Here is a 13,520-nt window from a genome sequence, read left to right as displayed (position 1 = left end):
GATATATCAGACTATGGGTTGGGATATAGAGCCATATCAGAAATACTTATTAAATTACTGTTTGCGTGAAGAAGAGATACCAAATGATTCCAGTAAGGCTCAACTTGCAGGATCCCAAAAATATATAGAAGATAGATTGAAGTCGACTGTATCGCTATAGAACTACCTACGGCTTTTGATAGGGTAGATCATGGAATATAACTGACGAAAATGAGGACTATTGGTCTAGATATAAGAGTGGTTGAATGGGTGGCTACATTTCTGAAAAATAGAACTCAGACGCTTAGTGTTACCTGATCCTGTATTGATTAAGAGGGGAGTCAGCAGGGCAGTACTGTTGGGCCTTTATGCTTTCTTATATAATAATGACATGAGTAAATAATTGGAATCACATATATGACTATTTGAGGATGATGTTTTACTGTACAGAGTACCTATTAAATGAGTTGCAGAATTGTGGGCGACTCCAGGGGGGCCTGGACAATGTTGTGAGATGGAGAGCAGAAAATAGTATGTATGTAAACGGAAAGAAAAGTCAAGTTGTGAGTTTCACCAAGATGAAAAGTCCTCTCAGTTTTAATTTCAGAGTTGTTGGGGAACATTATAAGTACCAAGCTGTAAATATAAGAAATGATCTTCATTGGGGTAATCATATTAACGCGGTTATTAAGAAAGGTTATAGACCTCTTCACATGGTAATGAGAGTATTGTAGGGGTTGAAGAAATGATGTAAAGGAGGGGACAAATAAGTCTCTGATAAGGCCCGGATTAGAGTATTATTCCAATGAATGGGACCCACACTTGAGCTCCTTGACACGAGAACTGGAAAAGAATCAAAGGAAAGCAGCACTATTTGTTTTGATTGATTTCCGGCAAGGGAATAGTGTTACGAAAATGTTGCAAGTGTGGGCTGGGAAGACTTGGGAGTAAGGAGACGAGATGCTCGACTAAGTAGCATGTCTCGAGCCGTCAGTGGAGAGTTGGCGTGCAGTGACATTCGTAGAAGAATAAGCTTGAGCGGAGATTTCAAAAGTAGGAGAGATCATAACATGAAGATAAAGTAATAATTTAAGAGTACAAAGTGAGGCAAATATTCATTTACAGGACGAGGAGTAAGGGACTGGAATAATTTTTTAAGGGAAATATTCAATAAATTTCACAGTTCATTGAAAAAATGAAGAAAAAGCTATGTATACATTTGATAGGGAATCTGCCACTTGGACGACAGCCCTAAATTCAGATCAATGATGACTGAGCTCCGTGTGCAATCCAGACAATCGTCGTGATATAATAAAATCAAATATCTCTGTATTTCATTTGTTTTATATTTATTTAGTTCAGTTACTTTAACATTTAATTTTTTACTTGATCGTTAAATGATCAAAATAACTACATATCAATATCCAGATTCTCTCGTGATAAATTCTGAACTTCCAATTATATTTCTGCAGCCAGTTTTTGTTAAAAGTGAAACGCGTCTAGTAAGTGGGAATATCTCCACAATTTAAAGGGGAAAACGGAGTGCGTCCATTACATGGCGGCGTCCATTGCGCGAATAAATAAAGTATGAGTTGGAAATCTGACGAAGTGGACAAGAATATTCTTCAACAATGCCAGAATCAATCTCTTTCTCTCTATCTTAACACTGAAACGAAATTCTGCCTGGTTTTAGATTGTTTTTCACTCCATCAAAAAAATATGTATACAATTCCAGATAATCACATATAGAAATACTCCGTACCGTACCGTATGGTTGAATTTCGTTTTTAAGAGTACCAGCATATTTTATTCGTCAATGGAAGAAGTTTGCCAAATGCTTTTGTGAGCGAGTTTTGTTCGACAACATCGACCTACAAAGCTGTAATGCTATCATCAATTTTCGTATGATTCCCCATTATAACCAGTTCGGCGCTCAGTTATTCAATACGTAGATTAAACATTCCTGAAAGAAAGCTGCGTGCCCTGTTAAATGAAGTTACTTCGCTTCTGACATTGCTACAAGGATGATAAAAATTTCGAGTTACTCAACGCCCAGCTGTACAAGTGATTCATTTCTCCAGTGTGCTTCTTGTCATGTATATTTATACTTTGCAAGATTTCTTTACCGAGCGTGAAGAGTACGTATAATTACAGCTAGATAAATAATGTGAATGCCTTTGGAGGAGTTAAAGCTAAAGTCTCCGTCTATATGCAACGTCAGCCCTATGTGGGATAGAGTGCTTAGCTCTATCTCCGTGTGGCTTTTGGTGTAGGCTGTGTGAACTTCATGACCATAACCCTCTCCAAATCGTCATAATATTCGGTTTGATATCTGGAATCAGACGGGCCATATCCTTGCAAGATTCAGTTTCTTTGAAAACTTCTACAATAAATTTGGATTGTCAAAGGTTTTCATCATTCATTCTGCAACCACTAACCAAGGTACTCCATCGGAACATGGTGCCAACATTCCTTTGTACTGTTTTATTGTCACTCATCAAAATTTACCTAACCTTCGAAGTTAACTTGCGACGAGACTCTTTGGCTCTATAGAACCCTGCATTTGATTCAAAATTCAAAATATAAATGTTGTGGAAGTGAACAGAAATATCCACTTACAAAGCTACTGTATAGCAGTGTATATTATGTGTATTTCCATAAAATGGCTCATTTTTCAGCCCTAAATGACACTCTATATTTAGGCTTACCGTGATTTATTTGAATCTAGATACACAACAAAACACTACGGGTGTTTTGTGCATCTGTCCTTCTGTTATCGTTCGTTACCTTTTAGGTGAAATTCCTTCAAAGTAATGTGAATTATGGGTTTTAAAGACCAGTTCGGTGGAAAACTCTCCAATTGGGAAAACCGAAGTGTGATATCCTGAATTGGACAAATTGTTCATAGTATTAAGAAATGAATCATGAAAAATGTGAATAATAACTACAGTTTTGAAAAGCATACATCGTATTCAGGATTGTACGAAAGTCACGATATGGAAAAAAGTACGCAGTAATATTAAAAAGTGGGTATCTTAAAGTCAGCTATATATTTTAATAGCAACACAAGGAATAACGTTCTGTTTACTGTGTTAAATGGTGATAAACAACTTTTAGTACTGGAGTCTAAACACGACATAATTTGAGCAACAGTATAATTTTACTGTTCAATTTCAGAATAACTGCAAAACCACGAACTTCTTTTATGTTTCAGTCGTGCTTCACGTATAGAGTGAATGCTATGTACCTGTTGTAAACCGAATATGTCACGAGAGGTTTCTGAGCTCACTGGATATATAGCAAGCAGTTCAGTGCTTAGCAGTAGCAGAATACATCCGTCAACATGAGTATACTCCTTGTGGTACTGTTGGCAATGCACGTTTGTGCTCGCGACTCTTGTGAGTATAGCAAATTCATTATTTAGATCATAGAACAGTGGTCTAAAACGCTTGTTCTGGCTGGTTGTCATATTTTCTCTGCATCCCAACACTTCATATTACCTCGAGCTTTCGAACTGAAGACTCAACACCCAGAGATTACAAATGATTGTTACCTGATACTAGTAACTAGGGCCCGGATGTTTATGCAATAATAGGTTAGAATGCAAACTTACTGACACTAGGAACAAGTAGAGTCTACCTGTACGACGGTAATGTTAAGAGGTTTGCATAAACATTAGGGTTCGGCCTATTATAACCCCTAATGATTATGCAAACCTCATAACATTACCGTCGTGTAGGTACTCTACTTGTTACTCGCTTCAGTTAGTTTGCTTCTACCCTATTACTGCATAAACATCTGGGCCCTACTAGTAACCAACCGTATAAACTTTTAGCCTTCATCATTAAAGTACGTGAATTGTCCAAGTGCCTTCAGAATCCTCTATTTTCAACTAGTAATGCGGCCTCGTTTAGTTCCACATCTCAACACTGAATCGTCAAAAACTGATTCCAAACACTATCTCTTTTGTTTTCTTCAGCTTCTCTTAGCCTGCATGGTCGAGTCGATTTCACTATTCTAAAAAAAAAGTCCTATTTCTGAAGTAATAATGTGTTGTTCTTATAGACCTCTTAACGCTGAATTCAAATCTGTTTTGAATTTTCATATATCAGGAATAGTCTAAGAATAGTTCGATATTTAATTTCAAATCAAATCAAAATCATTTTGTTTTCAAATAAGGTGTCTACCTCAGCGGCAAATGGTACACTAAAATGCATTATTATCAAGAACCAAAAGTTAAATTAACAAGCGAAGAACACATTTTTCTAGAATAGAGTGTTATAACATTAACACTAACAATTTTTCTATTAAACACAGCTCAACTTCAATAAATTTATATTGTATACAAAACTCTACTTATAATATCTACTGAACTCCCAAACATAATCAACTCATATGCAGTATGTGGAATTACTTCAGTTAATACTATAAAAATGCTATAAGATTAAAATTAACATTACATTTTGTTGCGGCTTTTGTGTTGGTACTCGTCTGCCGCATTTCATTTTGTAACAGTTGGCAATGTGCTGCTGCGTTTTAGTTTTACACAGACACTGAACATGGCGACCGGAAGCAGTACACGTGTTTTGGTGTACCTCCGAATTTGTTGTACATAATGTGTAAATATGCAGTGTTTTATTCATGTGTAATAAATGTTTGAATCACCTTGTGAGTGATGTGTTTGTGTCTGCTCGTTTGGGGCAGTCTGGTCCTCCATTTGATTTGTTTCAAAATTGTATTTGTGCGCCTATGGAACTGAACTTTGTTATGTGCGGCCGATATGTTGTTTCGTCGTTCGCAACATAAAAAGTTTGGTCCTTCCGGGCCGCGATGAGAATCAATGTGAACTTGGAACATTGTGCTAGTCACCTAAAAATTGTTATCGTCATGAATTGCTGCCTGCAATCGCCGTTTGAACATAGCAACGAGCTTGGCGCGAAAAGCATCGTGAACAGTTATTGTATAAAAGCACCAGGATGCCGTGCTTAAGGCTAATTACTATGAATGTTTGAATTCGTCATATTGAGATTTCAACGAAGTCTACATTGTTTTGGAACTGCTTTGATATCGCACGTTAACAATCTGTGGAAGTTACCACGTGCTATTTATTGCATTTGTTCTTGTGAGCTGTTTACGCCAGACTTTTTTTTTTGCTAGGGGTTTTACGTCGCGCCGACACAGATAGGTCTTATGGCGACGATGGGATAGGAAAGGCCTAGGAGTTGGAAGGAAGCGGCCGTGGCCTTAATTAAGGTACAGCCCTAGCAACGCCAGCCTTTATCTGATACCCTGATGTTCGAGATGTTAAATGCTACTTGGAATTTGGACTCCAGTGAACATTACATCGCAGACGTCATCCTTTGGACTTTCCAGTCACTTTGGGCATGTGATTACAGCCAAGGAGTTTCCAGTGGTAGTGATGATTGATGATACAGCACCGCTTTCCGTGTATAGAATAACAGATTTGTCTTGACTTCTCATGGGCATTATACGATTTCGTGCTAATAATTTGTTGGGCCGCTTTGTGTATTTTGCATATTTTAGAACGTACGTGGTTTATTATACGTTATTTCCATTCAAAGACTGTCACTCATTTCAACAATGCAAAATGAATGCAGTGCACTGAATATAGAGCTTATTGTTTGTATAGTCACCATAGTTGTAGGATTGATTTCTATTATTATCTTGTCGATAATTGATTACCTGAACTACCGGTATTCATCATGGTGTTTGAATCCGAAGCAAAGGCTGTTCAAAAACGTGGTCTACTTTAAAGGTCATTAACTCACCTTGAAAATTACTTAAAGCAAGATAATATCAACCACTACGAACTGATCTCCAAACAGAATAGGTTGCCAGAAATTTGGAAGGAATTCAGTGCAGTTAGGGAGTATTTAGAATGTGAATTAGACTCAAAATCTAGCGAAACTCACTTCAGAGAGCATGATGAATTTGAAAACAGGTATGATACAATAGTTGGTAGGATTCAAGAATTGCTTTGTTCATTTGAAAGACCCAGGAGTCCTAGCAACACATCCATTGTCTCTGATAACTCTACTCGATCTAGCTGTAGCTTGAAGCTCCCTCCCATTGAATTGCCTGTTTTTAAAGGAGATTTGACAAAATACTTGAGTTTCAGGAACACCTTTCAAAGCTTGGTTATTAACAATACCCGCATTGACAATGTGCAAAGACTACACTACCTATTGTCGTCTCTTCAAGGCGAACCTAGGAATTTGTTAGATAACCCATCCATATGTGCTGATAATTTCACTGTTGCTTGGAATTTAATTGATGAAAGGTACAATAACAAACGCTTGATTGTTTCACAGCACGTAAACCGTTTGCTCAATCTCCATAATTGTACTAGTGGATCTCCCATTGAATATCGCAAATTGATAAACCAAGTAAAATCTAATCTTAGTGCTGTTGACAATTTGGAGGGTCAAGTTCCACTACATGAAATTTTGCTACAGGAATTGATTCTAAGTAAGATCAAGTCCAACCATAGGAGTGAATGGGAAAACAAATTTGCCTCCACTGATATTCCCACACTAAATAATTTGATTGATTTCTTGGAAAGAAAATGTCAAACATTAGAGCTAACAGAATGCAAGAAACCTGTTATTGAGCAAAAACGAGACTTAAAATCCAACCTAAAAGCCCTTCACATTGCCAACAATAGCACTTCCTTGAATTGTAGGTTTTGCAAACTTGATAATCACAGCATTTCTGATTGTAGAAAGTTCAAACAAGCAAACATTGATCACCGTCGCAAGTTTGTGAGGGAAAATAAACTTTGTTATCTTTGTTTTTCCGCTTCTCATGTTTCTAAACATTGTAAGCAAAACAAATGCTCCCAGTGTAATGGGCCCCACAACTTATTGGTTCACAAGGAACAAACAAGTCCCAATAATAACAATAATAATATGAATACTACAAGTTCTGCAATTGTTTCACCCACTGCCATGAAGGTTGTTTCAGGACTAGGTTCTAATGTTTTGCTGAGCACAGCGTGTGTAGGAATAAAAAATAGCTCAGGAGAGATTATACTAGTTAAAGCTTTGTTAGACTCTGCGAGTCAATTATCCTTTGTGACTTCTGATCTTGTCAAGAAGCTTGGTATCCGTACTAGGTCTTGTCGTCTACCTATTGTTGGTATAGGCAATTCGAATGTGTCTCCTGTAAGTTCCACATGTAACCTTGTTTTGTTCTCAAATGTATCAGATTATACATTGAAGTTGAACTGTGCAGTCGTGAACACAATCACAAGTCCACTCCCTGCGCAGGAAATTGATTGTTCCAATTGGGTTATTCCTGATGATATTATTTTGAGTGATAGGACATTTAATCAGCCCTCTACTATTGATATTTTGCTAGGTGCTGATGTCTACTATGAAATTATGTCTTCTAACATTTTGCATAAGAAGGGTTATCCCGCCTTATTAGACACCGAATTTGGTTGGGTGCTATCAGGCACTTTCCCTGAATCGTGCATTAAGAATAATGCCAAGGCTCGTCGTGCCAATCTTGTAAAACTTGATTCTATTGACTCTAAACTCCAAAGGTTCTGGAACCTTGAAGAACTTCATCAATCAGTTCTTACTCCTGAAGAAAGGGCTTGTGAAGAACACTTTGTGAATAGTGTTCAAAGAGATGATTCTAGTAGGTTTGTTGTCAAACTTCCTATTCGTGCGGAAGTGCCACCTGTGGCTGAGTCTAAGCATAATGCAGTTAGAAGGCTCAAACAGATGGAAAATAAATTTTCTAAGCTTCCAGACTTGAAAAGGAAGTATGTAGATTTCATGCGTGAATACAGTGAAATGGGTCACATGGAAATTGCTCCTCCAGAGACCTCTAACTCTGTAAGCTTTTACTTGCCCCATCATTGTGTGCTCAAGGATTCTAGCACTACAACCAAGTTGAGAGTTGTTTTTGACGGAAGTTGTGAATCATCAAATGGGATAGCATTGAATTCTATGTTAATGGTTGGTCCTACTACTCAGCCTGACTTGCTGTCCATTGTTTTAAGGTTCAGAACCTATTTTGTTGCTCTTACGGCTGACATTGCTAAGATGTATAGATGTGTGCTAATTCATCCTGACCACAGAAATCTTCAGAAAATTGTTTGGCGTGAATCTACTGATGAAGAAATCAAGGACTACCGTCTTACTACTGTCACATACGGTACAAGTTCCGCCCCTTTTCTTGCTACGAGATGTCTAGTTCAACTTGCTGATGAACACAAGGAATCTCACCTCACTGCATCAGAGATCATTAGCTCTTGTTTTTATGTTGACGACCTGCTGACAGGTACTAGTTCAGTTGAAGAAGCTAAGGAGCTTCAATCAGAAATCTCTTCTGTGCTTGATAGTGCACATTTTCATCTTAGAAAATGGACGTCAAATTGTCCAGAAGCTCTTGCCAATGTCCCTGTAGAGGATAGAGAAATGTTGTCACCTTGTAACCTCACTAAGGATGAAGCTATTAAAACATTAGGTATCGTGTGGCATCCTAAATGTGATGAGTTTCAGTTTCAAATAAACTTGAAGAAAGCACCTAAGGAAGTCACTAAGAGAAGCATTCTCACTATCATTGCTTCCATATTTGATCCCCTTGGATTGTTAGGATGTGCTGTAGTTAAGTGTAAACTTATCCTGCAGTCTCTTTGGCAGTTGAAAATTGATTGGGATGATGTGTTAGAACCTTCATCTGAAATTCTTGAAATCTGGAATGCTATCTACAGTGAGCTCCCCTTGCTTAATGACCTCAGAGTGCAAAGAAATGTAATGCCCTTTGCTAAGAATAAGGTTATTGAAATCCATGGCTTTTCTGACGCTTCAGAAGCTGCCTATGGTGCTTGTGTGTATATTAGGACAGTATCTGATAATGATGAGGTATCAGTGATCCTGTTGACTTCTAAATCGAGAGTTGCTCCATTAAAACAGCAATCTATTGCCCGTTTAGAGCTTTGTGCTGCTCTGTTGCTTTCTCGCCTAATGAGTAAGGTAACTGAATCGCTGAAATTGCACATTCCTTTCTCAACATACTGCTGGTCTGACAGCACGATAGTTCTGTGTTGGTTACAGAAACCCGCCAATTGTTGGAAAACCTTTGTCGCTAATAGAGTTGCTGAAATTCAATCCCTCACTTCAGTCTTAGACTGGAGACACGTACCTACCCACAGCAATCCAGCTGACCACTTGTCTCGAGGTGTTTTACCCTCACAAATGTTTTCTCTTGATTATGGTGGCCCAGTCATCATAAAAGGTGATAACCCGAGGAGTAAGATAAATTTTAAAGCGTACATTGCTCTCTTTGTTTGTCTTGTCACTAAGGCAATACATCTTGAAACGGTGAAGAGTCTAACGACTCAGGACTTCCTCGCCGCATTTAGAAGATTCACGGCGCGTAGAGGATTTCCAAATCTCATCTTGAGTGATAATGGCACAAATTTTGTTGGAGCCAACAATGAGTTATTAAGATTTATTAAGGATAGTTCTACTGAAATAGAGGAATATTCATCTAATTTTAATGTGAATTGGAAGTTTATTCCACCCTCCAGTCCTCATTTTGGTGGACTTTGGGAAGCTGGAATAAAGTCCACAAAATCACTTTTAAAGCGGACCCTAGGAAAATGTATTAATTTTGAAGAGCTGAGTACTCTTTTGTATCAAATTGAGTCTGTGTTGAACTCGAGACCTCTCTGTTCAATGACTGACGACCCCAATGATCAATGCTATTTGACACCTGGACATTTTCTAGTAGGGAGACGATTGACCTCTATCCCCTCTCCAGACATATCCAACAGCTCCCACTCCTGTCTAACTAAATGGAATTTGGTGCAACAGCTGTATCACGATTTTTGGCAGAGGTGGTCAAAAGAATACATACAATCACTTCAACAAAGACGTAAATGGTCTTCTGTAGGGAAGTGGACTCCAACTGTGGGAGATTTAGTGCTTCTAAGGGAGGATAACCTTCCTCCTCTGGTTTGGAAAACTGGTATAATCCACGAGCTCCATCCTGGTTGTGACAATATTACTCGTGTGGTCAGTGTAAAGACTAAAACTGGTCTTTTGCGCCGTGCCATAGTGAAATTGTGTCCATTGCCCAAGGATGTTGTATAGTTGTATATTTGTATATGTTGTATCTGAGTTTACTTTTTCATTAATTTGTCTGTGATGAACATGAACACTTGACTTTGATTTTGAGTGTTGAGATCCCTCAAAGGGGGGAGTATGTTGCGGCTTTTGTGTTGGTACTCGTCTGCCGCATTTCATTTTGTAACAGTTGGCAATGTGCTGCTGCGTTTTTGTTTTACACAGACACTGAACATGGCGACCGGCAGCAGTACACGTGTTTTGGTGTACCTCCGAATTTGTTGTACATAATGTGTAAATATGCAGTGTTTTATTCATGTGTAATAAATGTTTGAATCACCTTGTGAGTGATGTGTTTGTGTCTGCTCGTTTGGGGCAGTCTGGTCCTCCATTTGATTTGTTTCAAAATTGTATTTGTGCGAATATGGAACTGAACTTTGTTATGTGCGGCCGATATGTTGCTTCGTCGTTCGCAACACATTTATTTATTTATTTATTTATTTATTTATTTATTTATTTATTTATTTATTTTATTTATTTATTTATTTATTTATTTTACCCATTTTTGAACATAACAAGCATAACGACCTGCTGCGGCTTAAGCAGACCCCCCTTTAACCACCGCTTAACGGAGTTCCTAAAGAACCTTCACAGCTACCTAGGGTCCTCGAAGTCCCCACTGTACTTCACTCCTACAGGTAGTCCCCTACTTCGGCTGTCCAACCTCCATAGACCAGGGGATGGAAGTAATTTATTCACAAATATCCTTTATTTACAATAACACGCAATAAAATACAATACAAAAGGCCTTTTGATATTTATATTACAATTTTTATTTATATTTTAACTTAGTATCATAGACATTCTGACATAAATTCAATTAACGGCGTCCATGAACGTTAGGAGAGTAACAGAATGTGATAGTTGAAGTGCTCACATAATATTCTCTCTTTTTTAAGAGTCATTCACAGGAATGTTTAGAAAAAATGGAAAATATGGACCTGAAATTTGCCACCACAAAGTTTCATGACTTATTTCTTCCTTTTGTATTGAGCATCTTTCTTGTCCTGAATTATACTCCAGCAATAATCGGCTATATTTGTTGGGATTCATTTCCATTCATACCATTTCTCAATAGTAGCCATGTCTTTATGAAATGTTTCTACATGCTCATCTGATACATCGCTACAACTCTTTGGAAAGAAGTCTAGGTGCGAGTCCATGAAACGTACTTTCAAGGACATATTGCATCCTAAATTTGTATAGGCTTTCGGCATTTATTTAGGGTCTCTTCTACTTTCAAGGGAGTTCTGTGTTACTTTCTTGAAACATATCCTGGCTCGCTTTTCTTTGTCAGACATATCTAATAGAAATACAAAAGAAGAGAATATTCACATAAATACTCAATTGGTATATCTGAAGAAGACAAATAAATACATTTTAAATTGGTTGATATCGTTGCATTCTCGCTGTGATCTTGAGGTGATCATGCCACACTATCTGAACAATAACAGCAAAGTCCGAAAAAGAATCAGAAATAGTATTGCCAAATATTTAATTTTCTTTCTATAAAAGTACCCAAATTTGCCGCAAAAATGATACCACATGTGATATATATGTTCCGATTTATGGAAAACTAACCCTGATAGCACAATTCTGATCTCAGGTTTCAATTCAGCAATGTAAATTCCTCTAAAAATACTCATTTTCATCCCAAAAGTAGACCCTTTGTAGAAGAGTGTTATTCTCCCAATGTGAGTACCTTCCTCCATTCGCCACGCATGACCCTGCTGCCAAGGATGGTTTATGCATACCCCATATATCAAGATTTCTCATTCAAGTACCCCTCCCAATTACTGTTCTCAAGCGTTCGTACCTGCAATAATTCTCGAGACTTTCTAATGTATAAATAACATTTCCTAAGTCCATTCATCTTTCTCTCCCACACAGCAAAGTCGGTATAAAAACAGATATAAAGACAGTTTCGTCCGGGTGCTGACTTCTTTTGTATAGTATAATGTAGATCGCGACTGTGAGCTCACTGTACTAGCTTTGTTGCACCTAGATTAATTTCACACCTGCCACAGTACCGTCCATGGAGAATACTCATTATGTTGTTGTCGTTGTTGTTGTTGTTGTTTGGACATCAGTCCGTAGACTGGTTTGATGCAGCACTCCGTGCCACCCTATCCTGGGCTACACTTACTATTTCTACGTAAATACCACATCCTACACCTGCGCACATCTGTTTGTCATATTCATACCTTGGTCTACCCCTGCCGTTCTTACCGTCTACACTTCCCTAGAAAACCAACTGAAAAAGTCCTAGTGTCTTAAGATGTGTCCTTCCGTTCTATCTCCCATTTTGGTTAAATTTCGCCAATTCGACTCCATTCGTGATTCGATCTACCCATCTCACCTTCACTATTCTTCTGTAACATCAAATTTCAGTAGCCTCAATTCTCTTTCTTTATGAGCTAGTTATCGTCCGTGTTTCATTTCCATACAATGTCACGCTCTAGAAGAAAGTATTTAAAAAACATCTTTCTAATTCCTGTAGCAACGTTCGAATGAGCAAATTTCTTTTCTAAAGATAGGCCTTCCTTATTTGTGTTAGTCTGCATTTTATGTCCTCCTTACTTCTGCCATTATTAGTTAATTCTACTACCCAAGTAACAATACTCAACTACTTCCTTTAAGACTTCATTTCCTAATGTAATATTTTTGGAATCATCCAACTTCGTTCGACTGTAGTCCATTACTTTTGTTTTTTTTTTTTTCATTTATTTTCATCTTGTACTCCTTCTCCAAGATTGCGTCCATACAATTCAGCAGTTTCTCGAGATTTTCTACAGCCTCAAATAAAATAACAATACCATCGGCAAATCCCAGAGATTTGATTTCCTCTTCTTGGATTTTGATTTAATTTCCAAAGTCCTCTTTGATGTTCTTCTGTTCAAAATAAGTATTGAAAAGGAAAGGGTACAAATTACAGGCTTGTCTCACTCCATTCTTAATTGCTCCTACTTTTTCAAAGTACTCAATTCGTATTCTTTTTGCACAGATTATAGATAAATCTTCTTTCTTGGTAGGATCCGGATCACCTCCAGAGTCTCAAATCACTTGGTCCAATGAAAATTATCGAATGCTTTTTCTAGGTCTACGAACGCTATGTACGTCGATTAAACTCTCTAAGGTCAGCAGTAATACAGGATTGCTGCACGTGTTCCTACTGATATTTTCTCAACTAAGCTTCAGCTTGTCTTTCCATTCTTCTATCAAAAATACGTTGTCATAATTTTGCTACAGGGAGACAATAAACTAATGATGCAGTAGTTTTCACACTTGTTACCGCCTTCTCTCTTGGGAATAGGTACATATAACAACATTCTGTCTAAAATAGGATGGGACACCTCCTGTATCATGCATCTTAAACAC

The 13,520-nt window shown here is 37.8% G+C and overlaps 1 protein-coding gene across 1 annotated transcript in view; it reads left to right on the top strand.

Annotated features, from left to right (window-relative positions):
* Positions 1 to 3,258: 3,258 nt before the first annotated feature.
* The window catches only part of LOC137498890 (chymotrypsin-1-like), a 164,101-nt gene continuing 153,839 nt past the window's right edge, over positions 3,259 to 13,520 (top strand). The window contains exon 1 of the mRNA XM_068226608.1: positions 3,259 to 3,377. Within this exon, the coding sequence (XP_068082709.1) occupies positions 3,323 to 3,377 (55 nt within the window). The 5' untranslated portion in view covers positions 3,259 to 3,322. The remainder of the gene's footprint in view (positions 3,378 to 13,520) is intronic.

This window comes from Anabrus simplex, chromosome 3, assembly GCF_040414725.1.
Source record: "Anabrus simplex isolate iqAnaSimp1 chromosome 3, ASM4041472v1, whole genome shotgun sequence".
NCBI classification, from domain to species: Eukaryota; Metazoa; Arthropoda; class Insecta; order Orthoptera; family Tettigoniidae; genus Anabrus; species Anabrus simplex.
The sequence above is the reverse complement of the archived record's forward strand: the minus strand, read 5'-3'. Positions and strand labels throughout refer to the sequence as shown.